Source organism: Suncus etruscus, chromosome 17 (assembly GCF_024139225.1).
Source record: "Suncus etruscus isolate mSunEtr1 chromosome 17, mSunEtr1.pri.cur, whole genome shotgun sequence".
NCBI classification, from domain to species: Eukaryota; Metazoa; Chordata; class Mammalia; order Eulipotyphla; family Soricidae; genus Suncus; species Suncus etruscus.
Window position 1 is genome coordinate 72,896,112 of NC_064864.1, and position 19,380 is coordinate 72,915,491.

The 19,380-nt window shown below is 60.2% G+C and overlaps 3 protein-coding genes across 3 annotated transcripts in view; 2 read left to right on the forward strand and 1 right to left on the reverse strand.

Moving 5' to 3' along the window:
• ATP5MJ (ATP synthase membrane subunit j) overlaps positions 1-19,380 on the forward strand; it is a 425,762-nt gene that overhangs the window by 48,517 nt on the left and 357,865 nt on the right. The window lies entirely within an intron of this gene.
• Positions 234-11,251, forward strand: AKT1 (AKT serine/threonine kinase 1). Its single transcript, XM_049790358.1, has 14 exons — positions 234-292; positions 1,984-2,102; positions 6,832-6,960; positions 7,719-7,830; positions 7,912-8,059; positions 8,133-8,264; positions 8,355-8,420; positions 9,300-9,368; positions 9,448-9,573; positions 9,902-10,030; positions 10,142-10,356; positions 10,436-10,523; positions 10,601-10,703; positions 10,813-11,251. Exons 2-14 carry the CDS (start codon positions 2,057-2,059, stop codon positions 10,890-10,892), a joined length of 1,443 nt encoding a protein of 480 aa, XP_049646315.1. The 5' UTR covers positions 234-292; positions 1,984-2,056; the 3' UTR covers positions 10,893-11,251.
• Positions 12,378-14,345, reverse strand: SIVA1 (SIVA1 apoptosis inducing factor). Its single transcript, XM_049790370.1, has 4 exons — positions 14,207-14,345; positions 13,398-13,592; positions 13,096-13,252; positions 12,378-12,531 (listed from the first exon to the last, which is right to left on the reverse strand). The coding sequence occupies exons 1-4, from the start codon at positions 14,322-14,324 to the stop codon at positions 12,474-12,476; spliced, it is 528 nt and encodes a 175-aa protein (XP_049646327.1). The 5' UTR covers positions 14,325-14,345; the 3' UTR covers positions 12,378-12,473.

Here is a 19,380-nt window from a genome sequence, read left to right on the forward strand (position 1 = left end):
ACCCCCCGGATGGGTGCAGCCGGGAAACTGAGGCCGGCGCGGCCCGCCCCGCGCGCTCGGCGGGCGGCGGAGGCGGATGTGGGCGGGCGGCGGGCGGGGCGAGGGCGGCAGCAGGACGGAGCGGCCGGCCGGGGCCCAGCAGGCAGCAGCGACCCGAGCGGGCGGCCACGAACAGCCCGCGCCGCGGCCTCCAGCCCGGACCCGCCCGGCGCCGGGCCGCGGGGATGCGGAGCGGCGGGCGCCGGAGGCCGCGGCCCGGCTAGGCCCGCCCCGCGCCCGGACGCGGCGCCCGGTGAGTCCCGCCCGAGCCGCCGGATCCCCCCCACCCCGCGCCTGGGCTTTGTTCGCGGCCGCAGGCCCGGCCGGTGCGCAGAGTCCGAGCGGGGCCCGGGGCGCGGAGCGCGCATGACCTTGGGGCCTGCGCCGGGGCGCGGGCCGGGGGTCCCCGCGGGGCTGGGGAGAAAAGACCCCCAGCCCGGCCCGACTCGGGGGACCGGGAGGAGACCCCACCCTCGAGATGAAGTTCTCTCAGGTGGCAGCGCCGACAGCCCCGTCCCCAGCTGCGTCCCGAGCCCCGCAGGCCCCTGGCGCGGCCTCGTCCCAGCCCCGGGCCCGCCGGGCGGCAGCGGTGGGTGCCCGGCGCGGAGCCGTGGGCCGCGGTGACCTGGCAGGGTGCGGGGCCGAACGCTGCAGGGGTGGGGCCTGCGTCCCGCTCCGCGGCCCTTCCGGGGCTCCCCAGCCGCGCGGAGCCCTTGCCCGAGGGAGGCCACGCGACCTCCGTCCCCCTGCACCGACCCGCTCCCGCGGGGCTGGGTCTTTCCCAGCACACGGTGCTCGGAGGCGCGTCCTGAACAATACCCGGGGATGGCGGCCCGGAACTGGGGTCCGGCCTGGCCCAGGCAGCTTCTGAGCCGCTCCCAGCTGTCCCCCTGGGTCAGCCGGCCACGCCCACCCGGTGTCTCCGCGCCCCTTGGGGCCTGGACGCCTCCCCTGTCTCTCCCCTTTCTCCTCCCCCCATTCCTCTTTCTCCCCCTGTCTGCCCAGGGCATCCTTTGCTTTCCCCTTTGGGTGTCAAGGTCAGACACAGCCCCCAGGCCTTCCCACCTCTTTCTCTGCTTATGGGGAGCAAAGAAGAGCTCAGGGAGCAGGATGCCTTCCTGCAATGTGGAAGTGGATTTTGAGGGTTGCCTAGGAGCTCGACCTATAGAGGAGCAGGAGTAGGACCGTGCAAGAGCAGTACCATTGGTCAGTGTCAGTTCCAGCTAGGGCGGATAGACTTGGGGCCCAGAGCAGGCTGAGACAGTGGGCTTGGACAGCCCCCGCCCCCACTTACTGCTTCTCCAACGCTATAATTGTTTCTTGTTTCTTTGTGTTTTTTTTTATTTTTGTTTTTTTCGGGCCACACCCGTTTGATGCTCAGGGCTAAGCATTCAGAAATTGCCCCTGGCTTGGGGGGACCATATAGGATGCAGGGGGATCGAACCGCGGTCCTTCCTTGACTAGCGCTTGCAAGGCAGACACCTTACCTCTAGCGCCACCTCGCCGGCCCCTCTTTGTGTTTTTATTTACCTTTTTTTGGCCCTGCCTGGCGATGCTCTGGGCTCATTCCTGGCTCTGCTTTCAGGAATCATTCTTTGCAGTGCTTGGGTGGCTCTATCTATGTAATGCATGGACTGAAATTGGGTCGAGAATCAGAGTATCGAGGGTGTGGCTCAGCAGGTTGGGGGACTGCGGGATACCCTTGGCCTGAAGAGCCCTGCTGACCTTCAGGTCACTCTGCTCCTGTCCGAGACTCTCTGTTCCCAGTGGGTACGGAGGGCAGCCAGGGCTGAGCACTGTCCAGCACAGTCTGAGGGGCTGCATCGGAAGAGCCGGTGGCTGGTTGAGGCTACAGTCCAGCATGACCCTGGGAGGGTGCAGAGCATCTGAGGATGGCCTCTGAACCCAGGGGACCCAGTCTCACTCTCCCTTTGCTACCTGCAGAGGCTGTGGGGTCCAGCTGGGCTGGGAAGACCTGCTGAGAGGAGCCGGCCCTGCTGGGCCCCTGGGCTGCACCATGAGTGAAGTGGCCGTTGTGAAGGAGGGCTGGCTGCACAAGCGGGGTGAGTGTCTCTGGGGGACCTTGGGGCCTGCAGAGGGGTGAGTGCCAGGGCTCTGGGTCTGGGTATTGGGTGGTCCTGGCTCTGGATGTGTGTCAGGGGGCCCTGGCCTCAGGGCTACTTCAGTGCTGCCAGTTGCCTCCCTGCCAGCTTTCCTGGAAGGCCATGAGGACATGGGCCCTGGCCAAGGCCTGGTCTCAGGTGTTGCCTGCAGGCTTCTGAGGCACCCAATGCTGGGCCAGTGAAGATGCTGGGCCAGTCCAGGATCCAGGCCCAGTGGTGAGTGGAGCCCAACAGCTCCCTCTGTTCTCCAGGCCCCAACCAGCCTGTCCTCAAACTCAGAGACTGTGGGGGCCAGACTGTTCCCAGTGACCAGGCTACACCTGTCCAGGATGGGGGCACCAGCTGCCTACCTCCACTTCTTCCCCAGCTGCTCACTCCTGGGACCCCACAGAGCCTGTGGAGTGTACACATGGACTGATCCTACCAGATCCTGTCACAGCACTAGTGTGCCTGGTTCCACCTTCACCCCATTTCTATTTTTACCATTGTCCTTTACCCTTCTGTTTTCTCTCCCTGTTCCCCAACCTTGCCTGCTTTCTGCCCCCCTGTCCTTCCTGCCCCTGTCCATCATCTGAGGGCTGTGAGGTTCTGGTGTGGAGATGGGGGCCTTTGGTGTTCCAGCATTACTGGCAACTGTGGATGTTTTTTGGTGTAAGGCGAGGGCTCCCAGCCTCCCACGCTAGGCTACTTTCTGTGCCCTGGCCTTCTATAGACCACTGTCTTTTTTAAAATTTTGGTGTCAGGGGCCCTCCAGGCCCCCAAGTCTCTGGGGAGCACCATACCCCTAGGTCCATACCCCTGGGCCTATCTCCTGCTGCCCATTGGGTGAATAGGGGGCGGGGGGCAGGCTTTCCAGTTGGACTCTGGACAACCAGTGCTGGATTGGGCCAGATTTTCGGTTTTTACTGTGATCCCAGACCCATGGACCTCATTTTCCCCATGCAGTCCGTGTGGGTCGTTGTATGTGTCTGTCCTCATCCCAACTTGGGACCCCCATGCTGGACAGGGTGACCAGAGAAATAGGATGAGGCCACTAGGTGGGACTCACATGGGAGTTGAGGACTCCTTGCCTGCTGGGTGCCCGGGTACACTGTCAGGGGTGCTGTAGTCCAAGGCCACTCGACACTGGTGGTGTCGTGGGTACCACCGGACTTTTAGCCCTACGCTGATGCCGTGGCCTCAACTGCACAGCTCTGGAGAGGCCCATGGTCTGGTCTGCACCCTCAGGGACCCCAGCTCACAGTGACTATTGGGTCTGGGGCCCAGACTGTGGTCTATGGTGGGCGGGGATCCAGTGCAGGGAGGATCCAGGGCTGGCTTGCTGGGTGGTCAGAGCCAAGCCAAGCCTGTCCAATCACTTTGCTCAGGGTCCTAGGAGGTGTGGCTGAGTCCTTGTCTGGTCCCCATTGTAAGCTGAGGGTGTGGCTTCCCCTGCCTTGGTGGCCATGGAGACCCTGTACCCCATGAGGGATCCTGGGTATCTGAAATGCCCACCAGCTCATGTGGGGCCTGTGGGGTTATAGTGCACTCCTTTAAAGGAGCCTACAGCTTTGCTGAGCAGGCTCAGGGATAAGGCTGGAGTTATCTCTGTACATCCATAGTTAGTTGTGGGGAGTGCAGGGTGGACAGGGTCCTGAGCCCAGGGCTGTGAGGCAGAGCTCCTGGCCCATGGGGCGGGGCTTATGTAGTGTGGCTGTTTCCTGTTTGTCAGTCCTTGGCCTCTTCCAAACAAACATCAAAAGAGGAAGCTGCTGGCCTCTGTGGGGCCACATCCATCCTGGAGGCCACGAGCTGTGCCGGGTCTGTTACTGCCTATACCCTGCTCCGTCCTGCCCCTCAGGACCCAGCCCAACTGTGTCTGGCTGCGGGAGCTGGTGGCCTCGCTCTGATATTTCAGGGCTGCCTGCACCCAGATTCCCATGTCTGGATCTCCCCCATAGCCTTGGAAGTCTTGGTCCAAATGCAGGACCTGGGGTGATGGGTCCTGCTGACTTGAGGTACTTGGAGTAAGGCTCAGAGTCCTCCATCTTGGCGAGACTGAGGTAAAGGGGGCATGTGCCAGCCTGGGAGTCAGGGTGTGGCAGCCGCCCCAAAAGGCCGCTGTGCTGTGTCCTTGTGGCCCTGCCCAGTTCCCTTATGTGGGACCCCTGCTAGCTGGACTTTGCTGCCTCTTCAGCCCCCACTGTGGCTCTTTATAACTCAAATCCCACCCCTGGTCTGCAGCCCTCCAGGAGCCCTGGTGTGGTTCAGACGTGTGGGGGAGCCCTGGGAAGCAGGTCTCAGTACGTCTCGCAGGATCTTAGCCCCTGTCCAGCCTATATGAGGGCATGAGGCTACAGTGATGATGGCCAGCAGGGGTCAAGGACACCCCTGGTGACCACTGAGGCAGCAAGACTGAGCCATGTTGGGGCAGAACACCAGGACCCCCACCATGTCTAGGAGAGTGCCAGCCGCCCAGGTCTGCCTCAGTTTCTCAGGGTGCAGGGTGGGCCCTGAACATCGGGGTCTGTCTCCGCTGTGTCGCCCACAGGCATCAGGCACTGCACTGCGTGGGGGAGCCGCCCGCCGCCCAGCAGCTGTCGGTGCCATGAATATGGCAGAGCAGGGCCCGTCGCTGGCGCTGTCAGCTGGCGCCGCTCCCTAGCCTGCTGGGCTCACTGTGCTGTGCCCGCTCACCCTGGCACCCTGCCAGCACTGCCTGCAAAGTGTCGACCCAGCAGTTTTCTGTGGCATCACGGCCCGTGTATGTGGTGAGGGTGCCATGTGTGTGAGGGTACAGGTGCGTGTGTGCAGGTGTCTCTGTGAGGGTGCACATATGAACGCAGGTGTGTCTGTGCATGTGAGAGTGCAGGTGTCTACAGGCGTGAGTTCAGGTGTGAGCGCACACATGTACCTCCTGGGTACATGTGCCCTGAGATGACGGGATAGGGCTCTGGCCTCGCCTCTGCTGGGCACCCTAGGCTGGTCCTGAGTAAGCCATGCAGCCCCCAGGTAACACCCCTGGAATCCCCCCAGCTGGCTCGAGCCTCACCTGAGGACTTGGTGTGCCTGTCTGGCAGCTGCTGGCTTGGGGGTCCTGGCCATGGGCCGTGATGGGGGTTAAGGTGGGCCGGGCTGTGCCCAGTGCCACCTCCTCACAGCTGGGGGCCTTGCACCATGCCAGGAGCCTTGTCCCCTTTCTCTGCACCAGAGCACAGCACAGCAGGGTCAGCCTCTTCCCACTTCAATTAGCTATTGCCCTGGGCCACGCCCACACTTCCAAATATCTGACCCAGGATGTACCTGTTGGTCCTCACTGCCCTGCATCCCGAGCCTGTCCTTTAGGGGCTGTGTACCAGCGCTGGGCTCCCCAACCTGCCCGCAGGCCACCCTCTGGTCTCTGGAGTTGGGTCAGAGGGTCCCTTTCGGTGACTATGGGGAGTGCTAGCTGTGGGGGAGGGCCATGGCACCTTGGGGTCCCTTCCTGAGGGCACATTGGAGTTGCTGCTGACCTGTCAGTGTCTGCCCACCCCATGCTGGCCCAGGGGCTGGTAGAGATCTGGACGCTGGAGAGTAGAGGGTTCAGAGGCCTCTAGGACTGTGGGGAGATCGAGGGTCAGGGTGTCCAGTGTCTGGGGTTGCACATGAGCACCTCAACCCCTCCCCTTCTTACTAGGGTTCCAGTGGGCCAGAGTGGGGACTCCAAGGCCCTGCTGCCCACGGCCAGCCTGTGCTTCCAGACACACTCGCACTCACGTGCCCACGGCACATGCGGGCACAGCACGGGGCAGCCGTGGCAGTTGGTGAATCGAGATGGATTTGGGGGCCGTACGGAGGCGCCATCACTCTCCTCGCTCCGTCGGCATCCTGGGGAGCGGCAGCTGGTGGGCTTTGTGGCTCTCCATCAGGCCCGACAGCCCCAGTCTGGTGCAGGGGGAGAGGATACCCACCTCGGCGTTGCATGGGTGGTGGGTTCGCTCAGGGACCTGCGAAGGACCAGCCCTCGGGGTCTTGTTCATGTGGGAGGTCTAAGGGGACAAAAGCCCCAGACCCAGGCTGGCAATAGGATGGTGGGGAGGGAAACCACAGCTTCCCGAGTCTGCTAGGCTCTGCTGGGCGTCCTGAGGGCCCCCAGGCTGCAGGAGGGGCCGGTCCTGCTGGGCTCGAGGATGCGCTTCGCAGCACGGAAAGGCGGCCCTGGTGGTGTCAGTGTGATAAATGAGCAGTGCCGCGCTCGGCCGAGGACAGCTGCTCACTCCCCGGGCCTGCTGCTGCCTCGGCTGCGGCACACAACTTCTTATACAACTTTCTGGGGATGTGTGGGGTGGGGTGGGCCTGGGGCTTGGATGAGGGTGCAGCTGCCCCATGCTCCTACTGAAGCTCCTGTGGAGGGTGGAATCTGGTGTGCTGAGACCCCCTCCCCATCCTGGCAAAGGTGGTTTCAGCCACCTTTGGGGTCCCGCTGGCGTGGGCTCCCTCCTCCAGGAAAGCCCTTGAGATGGGACCTGCTGTCTTCAGGCTCCTACACCACTGTCTCATGTGTCCCCTTGCCAGCCCTGGGTTCTTCTTCCTTTCACCTGCCAGATGAAGTGCCAAATGCCCACACCAGGGCCACCATTCAGGTGGGGGGGTGCCATGGGGCCGGGTTGCGCCCATGCATGGGCGCAACCGATGACAGTTCTGCCCCCAGGGGAGTACATTAAGACCTGGCGGCCCCGCTACTTCCTGCTCAAGAATGACGGCAGCTTCACGGGTTACAAGGAGCGGCCTCAGGACACAGATCAACGGGAGGCACCACTCAACAACTTCTCCGTGGCACGTGAGTGGCCACACCCGTTCTGCACTGGCCTGTAGGGGGCACTCGGCACTTCAAAAAGCTGGTGGGCATCAAGGTCTGCTGGGTCCAGGCACCGTGCCCAAAAGCAAGGGCACCGGTGGTACTGCTGCTCTCCGAAGGGCCCACTGGGGTCTGGTCCTGCTGCCTGTCTGCTCTGCCAGGCTTGGGGCTGCCCATGTGCTCAGGGCAGGAAGGTGGGGGCACCAATGAGGGCAGAGCCACATGTGCCTGCCAAGCTGCCCTCCCTGCAGGGGCTGAGCCAGGGCTCCCCACACTGCTGGGCCAGATGCCGGCACAAGGGTTCTTGCTACTCATGGGCTCCAGGTGGCTCCCACACTCCCCTTTGCAGGATGCAGGGCCCCCTCCTCCCTGTTGGGTGCAGGTGTGTGTATGTCCCTGTGTGCTCTGGTAATCTCGTCCCAGGTGTGCGTGTCCCAAATGTACATGTGTCACAGGTGTGTATGTGCTCCCTGTGTGCCTGTGTCCTAGGTGTGCATGTACCCCAGGTGTATGTGTGTTCCAGATGTGGGTTTGCCTTGGGGCCTCCAGTCTTCCTCCCAGTGGCCCAAGGTGGTCAGTGGCCACAGGGGCAGCAGCCTGTCCTGTGCTGAGCCCTGAGGGCTGGTGGGAGGTGCCATGCCTCGTTCAAGTGAATAATTGAGCTTCTGAACTGGGGGGGGGGCTCACAGTAGGGGGGCAGGGGTGGGCAGCCACAGGAACATCTTGTGCTGTGCCCTCAGAATGCCAGCTGATGAAGACAGAGCGGCCACGGCCCAACACCTTCATCATCCGCTGCCTGCAGTGGACCACTGTGATCGAGCGCACGTTCCACGTGGAGACCCCCGAGGAGCGGTAGGTGGACACCGGGCAAACCCCTGAAGTGGGCCTAGGCTTCCCAGGAGCGCAGGGACCTCACCTGGCCATGCACCGCAGGGAGGAGTGGACGTCGGCGATCCAGACGGTGGCCGACGGGCTTAAGAAGCAGGAGGAGGAGATGATGGACTTCCGCTCGGGGTCGCCCAGTGACAACTCGGGCACTGAGGAGATGGAGGTGTCACTGACCAAGCCCAAGCACCGCGTGGTGAGGCCCAGGCCTGGGGGGCTGGCCCTCGGAGGGGTGTGCCTGAGCCTCTCTGATCACCTGCCGCCCGCAGACCATGAACGAGTTTGAGTACCTGAAGCTACTGGGAAAAGGCACTTTCGGGAAGGTGATCCTGGTGAAGGAGAAGGCTACGGGTCGCTACTACGCCATGAAGATCCTGAAGAAGGAGGTCATCGTGGCCAAGGTGGAGCTGGCGTGCACATGGGCGTGTGGGTGGGGCAGCTCTAGCTGGTGAGCACTGGGCCACAGGCCCACTCACTGCCATGACTTCCAGGATGAGGTGGCACACACGCTCACAGAGAACCGTGTCCTGCAGAACTCCCGGCACCCCTTCCTGACCGTGAGTGTGCCCAGGGTTGGCCAGGCCAGTAGCTCGGTGTGGGGGGTGGGGGGTGCCCAGACTAACGGGCCCATGCTGCTGAGATGCTGCTGAGAGGTGAGTGTGCGGGTGCCAGTCGAAGAAGCTGTGCCTGGAGCATCAGTCAAAAATCAACCAGAGGGGCCGGAGCCATGGCACAGCGATAGGGCATTTGCCCAGTATATGGACTACCTGGAACAGACCCTGGTTCCATCCTCAGCATCCCATACAATCCCCTGAGCCCACCAGGAGGGATTTCTGAGTGCAGAGCCAAGAGTAACCCCTGAGCACCACCAGGTGTGGTCCAAAAACAAAAAAAAATAATCAACCAGAGGGGGCTATAGTGACAGTACAGTGGAAAGGGTGTTTGCCTTGCAAGCAGTCAACCCAGGTTCAAACCTTGGCTTCCCATATGGTTGGTTCCCCAAGCCTGCCAGGAGCAATTCCTGAGCTCAGAGCCAGGAGTAACCCCCAGTGCTGCCAGGTGTGACCCCCCCTCCTCCCGAAAAATAGAAAATCAAACAGAAGTGAGTTTGCAAAGCTAGGCAACTGTGTTGGGTAGGGTGGGGGCTGCTGGCTGATAAGCAGAGAACGGACCCTACACATGGGGTCCCAGGGGGTTCCCCAGCACCCCATGTCTCAGGATACCCTGATGCTGGGCCTCTGCTCACTCCTGGCTCCAGCTGCTCGTTCACTTGCATGGTCGGATCTGGTGTCCTGCCCTTCTTGCGGCTCCTCACGGCCGCCTTCATGCTGGGTGAGGGCCCCATCTGTCCTGAGATAGACCCACATCTGTCTTGGGGTAGGGGCGGCCCTGTCTGTCTTAGGGTAGAACTCCATGCTCAGCCGTGCCCTCCACAGGCCCTGAAGTACTCCTTCCAGACCCACGACCGCCTTTGCTTTGTCATGGAGTATGCCAACGGGGGTGAGGTAGGTGTGGGGTTCACTGGGAGGGACCCCTGCTTGCCAGAGCCCTGGGCACCTATGGGCTCACCTGCCTCTCCTGCAGCTCTTCTTCCACCTTTCCCGGGAGCGTGTGTTCCCTGAGGACCGGGCCCGCTTCTATGGTGCTGAGATAGTGTCAGCCTTGGATTACCTGCACTCGGAGAAAAACGTGGTGTACAGGGACCTCAAGGTGGGCCAGGCCTATAGTTCTAGTTATGAGTGACATGGCGGGGCCTCTGGAGGATTGATGGGGGTCAGGGCGGTGCCTTCAGCATGTGTGTGTGGGCCGGGCCCTGGTAGGTGACCAGGGGTGGGCATGGCTGGAAGCTAATGGCAAGGCCTCTGCTATGTGGTGGCATGACCAAGTCTCAGCGTGTGGGGTGGGCACAATCAGGGTGGGATCCTAATGAATGGGAGTGCCTCTAGCTTGTGGGTGTGTCCAGATCCTAGTGGATGGGCATAGTGGGCGAGGCCAGTGGGGCCCAGGACTGACTCCTGATCTTCACCTGCCCTCATAGCTGGAGAACCTCATGCTGGACAAGGACGGACACATCAAGATCACAGACTTCGGGCTGTGCAAGGAGGGTATCAAGGACGGAGCCACCATGAAGACCTTCTGTGGCACCCCCGAGTACCTGGCCCCCGAAGTGAGTGGGCTTGATCCCCACATTTCCCTGCATGGATCTCTCTCCCACCTCCCTATGCCCTCCTGGTGCCCCCCCCCCCAACTCCTTGTGGCCGCCCGTGCCCTGCCCCAGGTGCTGGAGGACAACGACTATGGCCGCGCAGTGGACTGGTGGGGGCTGGGCGTGGTCATGTACGAGATGCTGTGTGGCCGCCTGCCCTTCTACAACCAGGACCACGAGAAGCTCTTCGAGCTCATCCTCATGGAGGACATCCGCTTCCCACGGACTCTGGGCCCCGAGGCCAAGTCCCTGTTATCTGGGCTGCTCAAGAAGGACCCCAAGCAGAGGTGGGCGTACTGTTGGGGGCCCCACTCAGCAAGGGGGTGGGCAGGGGTGGCAGGACCCTGGCACGCTCTGTCTCCACAGGCTGGGCGGTGGCGCTGAGGATGCCAAGGAGATCATGCAGCACCGCTTCTTTGCCAATGTCGTGTGGCAGGACGTGTATGAGAAGAAGGTGCGGCCAGAGGCACAGGGGTGAAAGAGGAACGCTCTCAGGGCCACCAGGTTCTCACTCTGCTCCCCTCTCCCCAGCTCTGCCCACCCTTCAAGCCACAGGTCACGTCCGAGACTGACACGAGGTATTTTGACGAAGAGTTCACAGCCCAGATGATCACCATCACGCCGCCCGACCAAGGTGGGCACGGGGCCCAGAGCCCGGGACCCTGCGTCCCCGCCCCTCGTTTAAAAGCCACAGCGGGTGAGGGGGTCCAGGTGGGGCCTGATCTGAGTGCCTGTTCCCACAGACGACAACATGGAGTGTGCAGACAGTGAGCGCAGACCCCACTTCCCTCAGTTCTCCTACTCAGCCAGTGGCACAGCCTGAGCACGGCGGCATTTGCCTTGACTCACCATTGATGGGGCAGCTGGGCCCCAAACTGACCCTTGCTCCCTGGGGAGCCACTGACCAGGCCAGCACCACACACTGGGGGTTTCTTACCGTGACAGGGGACCCCTCCAACCCCCCCCCAGCCTCCCCATAGCCTTGTCCTGCCAGCACTACCCCCACACTCCGAGCCCCCCTGCACCCATGGGGGGCCCCAACCCCTGCCCGCTGCTGCTCTGCACATGGTGTTTTGTTTTGTTTTTTTTTTTTTTTTTTACAACATTCGACTTTACTATTTTTACTATTATAATATGAAACTTGCCCTTCAAATTCTTCAGTAAAAATTGCTTTTCAACCTCGTGGCTTGTCTTACCAGGAAGGCGCAGACCCAATGCTTGGGGCTATCTGGGCCTGCCTGGGGGTGGGGGTCTGAGCGGTTTGGGAAGGTGACCAGTAACTGCAGGTGAGCTTGCAGGGGACCTAGATGTGGGCATCACTCAGCTGGGTAGGAAGTACCATAGGCCCTCTGGTGGCGTCTGGGCAGGGCTGGGGACATGATGCAGGGAAAACCATGCAGCTAAGTCCGGCCTTAGCAATCCTTGTGACTGACTTTGATATATTTTGGGGTCCACATTTAATTCTATGCTCAAGGGTCAGGACACGTGCCTGTTCTTAGTCTAACCCACTGCAGCTGCAGCTGTTTCACAGCCAAGGTGAGACAGCGCAGAAATGGAAATTGGGTATCAGGTTACCTAGCCAACATGGGACAGACAGGCTGAACTAGGGGCCACAAGTGCAAGGGCACTGTCTGCAGCACTTTGTGCACCTTTGTGGGTGCCCTGGTCCCCTGCTCTGGCCCTGCTTTAGGACAGGCAGCACCCCTAGTGGCGCTCAGGGCTGACTCCTGGTAGGGTTCAGGGGCCCTGTGTGGTGCTGGGGATGGGCACAGAACCTCTGGACCAGCCTCTCTAGATACAGGGTGAGCTAGGGCCACCTTATCAGCTCCTGCACACTCACCTCATATAGGCCCCAGCCCAGCACTCGTACTCCCTGTCTGCAGGTCCTGGGCTGGTCTTGTTCCCTCAGCTCGATCCCGGGTGAGTTTATGATCCCAGGTGTGTGTGAGATCCTAGGGTGTGTATGTGAACGTGAGTGTGATCCCATGTGTGTGTGACCCTGGGGGTAAGGAGTATCACCCTATGTTAGCATACACCCACAACCTCTCATGTCCATCTACACTCTATCCATTTCCCTTGCTCCCGAACCCAAATCGAGCAGTACTCTTGAGTTTGCCTTAGGGACCTATGAGCATTTTAACAGAGATAGGTGGGCACTTGGGAGAGTCCAGCCTGGCAGGAAGCTACTCTGCACCCCTAAGCTGTTAGCTCCCGCATTGCTCCCAGAATTACCCCATGCCCTGGGCTCGTGTTCTCATCTATACAGAAGGGTGGCAGTTACCCTGGGTGACGAGGCATGGCTCACAGCTCACAATAAAGAGCATGTTTATTGGCTGTGCTCAGGAGCACAAAACAGAAAACAGAGCCCCCAACCCCACACCCCCCAGGGCCTGCAGTACAGGGCTCAGCCTTCAAACATGGCACAGCTGGCACACAGCAGCTTCTCAGGGATGTCAGCACCCCTGCAGGACAGGACAGAGGAGTTGGGTTAGAGCTGGACAAGACGGACCAGAGGGACGGGGACTGATGAGACCGAGAGGAAGAAGCACGAGTGGGCCCAGACCAGAAGCTCACAGGCACTTTCCAGAGCGGACAGGAAGGAGACAAGAAGTCAGTGGGCCAGAAAGCTCAGGGAAAATGGGGGGCAGAGAGAAATGGGGCCCAGCCCCTAGCAGAGGGCAGAGCCAAGGAAGCCTGGCCTGGAGAGGTGTGTGTGTGGGCCCCAAGTGATGATTCTATGAAAAGCCTTCCCCTCCTCCTGGCCAGCTTCTTGGGGCGGAAGAACAGACCAAGCTCACTGGCACAGACTGTGGGGTGAGCTGAACCCCCAACTTGCCCACCCACCATCACCCCAGGAGCCACCAACGCCAGACTTCAAACCCCTCATGCTGATGGGGGATGCGTCCTCGACACTGCCCAACCCAGAAGTGCATATCCTAGCATCAGGGGGAAAGGGGAAAGGACAGTGGGTACACTAACCAAACCCACATGCTGGCTGCCTGAACGCCCCCCCCCCCAATACTTACTCCACGACAGCACACAGGGTACAAGTGGTGGTTCCGCAGCTGCTGCAGGCACGCACGCAGGCCCCACACAGAGCCCGCTCACACTGCCCGCACAAGGCCTTCCTGACCAGGCCATGCGCGCATGACTGGCAGCCCTCCAACACGGCACCCAGCGGGTCTGTGAAGAACAAAGTGCCATTAGCCCCCCAGCTGCCCACCCCACCACCCAAGCCTACCAATTCTGCGTCTCAATGCTGGGCACCAAGATCTGGCAGGGACCTTGGACCCAGAGGAAGGGGACTCCGGCAGGAAAGGGAACTCACCAGTGTCAGAAATCTGCTCAGGGCGCCTGGTTAGCCGCCCATCGGGTCCAATCAGCATCTGGCCCCGCGAGGCACGAGCGTTTGTGGTGGGGCCAGGCTTTGGGGACTCGGGCAGGTCCACGACGGCACAGGCGTCCTCCCACACGTGCTCCGCATAAGCCTGGGCCCCTCGATAGAGGAGTTGCCGCGTCTTCTCTGGGGAGGACAAGCAGCTTCGGATCACAACACTGCCCACAGCAAGGCAGCAAGGCAGGGGCCCAAAACCCGCGGCAGGAGGGGCGCCAAGAGGGAGCAACGCAAAGGCTACCCAGGGCTGGGCTGGGCTGGGCTCCATGCGAAGACGAAGGACCCGTCGCGTTTCGGTGACTGCTCCTGCATGTCCTGCTGGGCACGCGCTGGCAGCACGGCCAGTGCCCACACTCTCCCTTCTGAGCCCTGCAAGGCCTGCACCCTGTGCGGGCGTCGGGCTCGAGGACTCCCGGGAACTGGGCAAGCGAAACACAGGGCTACCCGTGTGCAAGGAAAAGGGCACCCAACAGGGCCGGGGCTGTCAGGGTGAGGCCTGGGCACAGCTCGGGGCCCGCTGACCCCGCAGCCAAGGGCCACCGAGCGCACCCGGCTGGTCGCTACCCGCTGGGGGTGGCTCCGGACAGCCGCTCCGACCCAGGGCTGGCGCAGGAGGCAGCAACCCGGCAGGGAAGGCGGCTGCGGACGCTCGGGGGCCCGGCCACCCCGCACACAGGGCCGCGCGGGACACTGGCGCGGGCTCCGACCTGCGCCCCCCGGAGCGAGGCCCGGCAGGCACTCACCGAAGATCTCACGCGAGTAGCGCTCGGCGCACACGCCGCGGCTCAGCTCCCGCGGCCCCACGCGGACCTTGAGCTGCAGCGGGGCCGCGGCTGCGAACGGGTAGCCCCGCTTGGGCATGACCGCGGCCCGGCAGCGGCCCGGCGCCCCGTGACGTCACACGCGCGCGACACTGGGCGGAGGCGGGGCCCGCGCAGGAGCACGGCGCGGATAGGCCAGAGAGAGCGGAAGGGGCGGGCTCTGTGCTCAGCGCGGGCTTGGATAGGTCGGGGTGGAAGGGGCGGAACTCGAGCGGCAGTGGGCGTGGCTAGCCGGCGCGGGAAAGAAAGAGGCCCGGCGAAGGGGCCTGCGGGAGGGAGCGGCCTGGGAGAGGGTCCGTCAGGGTCAGGGTCAGGGTCAGTGTGCGGCGGGTTCGAGTGAGGTGCAGCTAGGGACAGGCCGGCCTGAGGTCTGGGTGGGACCCGGGGACGCGGAAAATGCCGCCGGCGGCGAGGCCGGGACGTGCGGCGGAACCAGATGCGCGGGGACAAGTGCGGGTCGGAAGGGCAAGCCGGACCGCGGCGAGGCGGGATCTGGGCCGCGCCGCGCGGGATAGGCTGGAGGAGAGGCTGGGCGGGACTGGGCGGGACTGGGCGGGCGGCGTCGCGGCGGGTGACAGGCCGGGGCGACGTCAGGGCGGGCGCGGCGGCTTTGGGAAGAGCTTTGTTTGTTTTCCGTTCGTTTGGGGTTTTGTTGGGGGGCCACACCCAGTGACGCTCAGGGGTTGCTTCTGGCTCTGCGCTCAGAAGTCGCTTCCAGGGCCCGGAGAGAGAGCACAGCGGCCTTTGCCTTGCAAGCAGCCGATCCAGGACCTAAGGTGGTTGGTTCGAATCCTGGTGTCCCATAGGGTCCCCCGTGCCTGCCAGGAGCTATTTCTGAGCAGACAGCCAGGAGGAACCCCTGAGCACCACGAAGTGTGCCCCCCCCCAAAAAAAATTAAAGAAATCGCTTCCAGCTTGGGAGGCCCGTGTGGGACGCCTGGGGGTCCGTTCTAGGCTAGCGCCAGCAAGGCAGACGCCTTTCCTCTAGCGCCACCTCTCCGGCCTCTTAGGAAGAGCTTTATATAGTTCTGCTCTTTTCCTTTCTGGACCCCTAAACAGAAGCGGAGTCTGGTGTTATTTTTCTTGTTTGGAGGCCACATGAATCATTCCTGGCGGGCACAAGGGACTCTGGCATGCTGGAAATCGAACCCGAGTCAGTCGCTTGCAAGGCCAGCGCCGCCCCCTGCTGTCGTTTTTCTGTTTCTCCCCGAAAGGCTAGAGGCAGGGTGCTCTAGTGACAATAAGCTTCGGTGTCAGGCGTCCCCTCATAGGCTGTGCCTGTGATAGCAACAAACGTCTCCTGCTGCTCTACTTGATCGCCAACGTTATTTATGTCACACTAGGATGGGCTCATCTCCAGGACCCCTGGTACTCTCCCCAGCCCTGGGTGGAGCCTGCTTCAGGATGGTGTTTCAGAGTTTTGCCAGAAGCTGGTAACCATGCCCTGCTAATTTATCTACCCACCACTGGCATGTGCCTGGACTCACCACCCTTCCCTGCTTCTTCCACCAGCACCAGCACCAGACACACCCTAACACTTGGACTGAGGGTAGGGGACAGACAGCATGTCTCAGACTGCTCCCACAAAAGAACAAGCTCTACCCTGAGCAATTCTGGAGCAGGGAGGACTTGGGTTCTGTAACACAGTGGCAGTCACAGGGGAGTCCCTGTGTACTTACATAGTAACCAGAGTACTTATATAGACTACAAGGGCACAAACACAGAGCCACACACAGGCAGCCTGAGCCCGTACCCCCCCCCCAATGCCTTTGTCTCTCTATGGGATACACACACCCTTGGTTTATCAGACAAAGCAATAAAATCCCTAGGGTTTTTTGTTTTATTTATTTATTTATTATTTTGGTTTTTGGGTCACACCTGGCATCGCTCAGGGGTTACTCCTGGCTCTATGCTCAGAAATCGCTCCTGGCAGGTCCGGGGAACCATATAGGATGTGGGGATTTCTTCTGCATACAAGACAAACGCCCTGCCTCCATGCTATCTCTCCGCCCCCCCCTAGGTTTTGTTATTTATTTTTCAGGGAGTGGCACACCTGGTGATGCTCCGGGATTATTCAATGGGTCATGGGTATACATGGTTCCCCAAACCAGGAGCAATTTTTGAACGCTTAGTCAGGAGTAACCCCTGAGCGTCACTGATGTGGCCCCCACAAAAAATAAAACAAAAGGATCAAATCTGGGTTACCTGTGTGCAAGGAAAAGTGCACTCCTTGCTGTATTATCACTCTAGCCCTGACGTGTGTGTGTGTGTGTGTGTGTGTGTGTGTGTGTGTGTGTGTGTGTGGTTTTTGGGTCATATCCAGCAGTGCTCAGGGGTTATTCCTGGCTCAATGCTCAGAAATTGCTCCTGGCCGGCACAGGGGACCGTATGGGACGCCGGGATTCGAACTGATGACTTCCTGCATGAAAGGCAAACACCTTACCTCCATGCTATCTCTCCGGCCCCTAGCCCTGACCTTTGTTCTTAATGTTACAAGTTTGGGAGGTTTGGAAAGATTTCTCTGTTCAGAACAGAAACTGCCATGTAGTATTTTCCATGTACAGATGGAAGCAAGATTTCATGATTGAAAGTGCATTCTGTTCCTGTTACCCCATCTGATTTAAGTTCCTGAAGTGCTTGTTGCTGACCCGCTAAGTGTCATAGTGTGGCTCCAGCAAACCAATCTTTGTTATAGAGTCGCTGGCCAAGGAGCAGGTCCTACTGGAGTTCTTGGACTCTGTCTGGCCTCCACGCCTGGCTTCCAGCTTCCTCTCTTCCTACACCTCTTCTTCTACAGCTATTGTTGTGACCTTAAAATCATCTCATCAGTTCATTTTGGGGGTTGGGGCCATATCCAGCAGTGCTTAGGGACTATTCTTAGTTTTCTGCTCTGCTCTGAGATCTGAGATCAGACTATTATGAGTTTTACTTTTTTATTTTTTATTTTTGGTTTTTAGGGCCACACTTATTTGATGCTCAGAGTTTACTCCTGGCTAAGAGCTCAGAAATTGCCCCTGGCTTGGGGGGACCATATGGGACGCCTGGGGAATGAACTGTGGTCCTTCCTTGGCTAGCGCTTGCAAGGCAGACACCTTACTTCTAGCGCCACCTTGCTGGCCCCTATTCTGAGTTTTGTGCTCTGAGATCTAAGATCTGCTCTGAGATCACTTCTGGATGTACTTTGGCTGCTGAAGAACTGAGGATGGAACCCAGGATTCTGGGATAAATAATCTGGGCTCAGCCTGTTGAATCAGTGCTCCACCTATACATGTAACAAAATGGGGCTGGGGAGATAACGCAGCGGTAGGGCATTTGCTTTGTATACCGCCGACCCGGCAGGGACCCGGTTCGATTCCCGGCATCCCATATGGTCTTCCAGCCTGCCCCAGTCTCCCCCAGGGGCAGTTTCTGAGTGCAGAGTCAGGAGTAACCCCTGAGCACTGCTTAGTGTGGCCCAAAAACCAATCAATCAATAAAAGAAAATGTCACAAAATGGGGCCTAAGAAATAGCGGGGAGAATGTTTGTCTTGCATACACACAACTTAGATCTCATATGGTGCCCAAGTGATTCCTGAGTATAGCATCAGGAGTAAATCCTGAGATTTGCTAGAATAGACCCCCCCCAAATAAAGAAAATTGAATGTCACTGACTAAGCTGAACATTAGGAATTTGGAGTGGGGACAAGATTATCTGGATGAAGCACCGGACTCTGTGCCAAGCCCTTGAGTACCAAGTTGTTGTCCATGTTGTCTCAAGGGGACAAATTCCATGAGAGCCAGGAGGGGCCACGAAAACATGGGCAAGGAGCCTGATGGATGGGCTGGGAACCTTGGAGATTTTGTCAGGGGCCCACATTCACACAAGCTCTTATTAGGAGGCGTGGGTGTCCCCAGCTAGCTGCCTGCTATGACAGTGAAGGTTCATGCAGGGTCAGGAATGCATTTGCTTCCCAGAAGAAGAGCTTCCCACCCCCAGACCTGCTAGGACCAGGTGGCAGAAAGGAGGTGATGAAAATGCTCTCTCATTCCAGCATCGCCAGAGTGGGAGCATGTTCATTTCCTGGGGGTGAGGGGACAGATATGTAGCTCCTCAGCTTCCACACCATGGCCAGTTGGAGGGCTGCACATACCTGGGCACCAGGAGCACCTGAATCCTGCCCTGGGACTGAGCATCCCTGAGACTGAGGAGCACCCCTGAGGTTGAGCACCCCCAAGTCCCACCCTCAGCATGAGGAACACTCTTGAGTCCTGTCCTGTACATGTGAGCGCCCAAACTTCCATCCTTGGGCAGGAGGAACACCAAGTCCCTGCAGGTCCAGGACTGCCTGTGTATACTGTGGGATCCCACCAGCTCTGGGCCCATGACCATCCCAGCCCCTGTCCCTTGTGGGAATGATCTGCTGAGCTACGGGGCGCCCGGGCACTGAAGGCCACCCTGCCCTGCCGATAGTGGGGCAGCTTCACAGATGAAGTGCTGGGCCCTCATAGGAAAGATAAGCTTGTGAGAAAGGCTGGAGGAAAGAGGCCAGAAGCCTGCCAGTGCACTGGGCGGCACCCATGGGCCTCACAAGGCCCCTTGGGCTTCCTGGCACCTCATCAGCTACTGAAGTTCAGAGCCCCAGGGTTTAGCTGGGTGAGCCTGGAGTGATCCTGTAAAGGCCTGGGCAGGCTTCCCAGCCAGCATTCTGGAGGAGCACTGAAGCATGAGTACCTCCTGCATAGCTGAGACCTGCATCCCTTCCCCACACTGTTACCCCAGAAAAGCACAGGGTCTGCAGGCACTTGCTCATTTCAGGGAGTTTGAGACCCTCCACCTCTAAAGTGACTGAAGGGACCCCGGAAGAGATGCAGATTCACAAGCAACTCCTGAAAGCAGTGAAGGCGTGGATGGAGGTGCCCATGAATATCAGGATGGGGGCGGGTATTGCCAGGTACTGTGCCCCCCACAGGGCACCCTGCAGACCTGCATCTTTCTTTGGGGGGGGCAAGGGGCCACACCTAGTTTTGCTTATCACTGATGCCTAGCGGGTCTGGAGCCCCAAACCCAGGTTGGCCCTGTCAAGGTAAGAACCTTACTCACTGGACGACCTCACAGG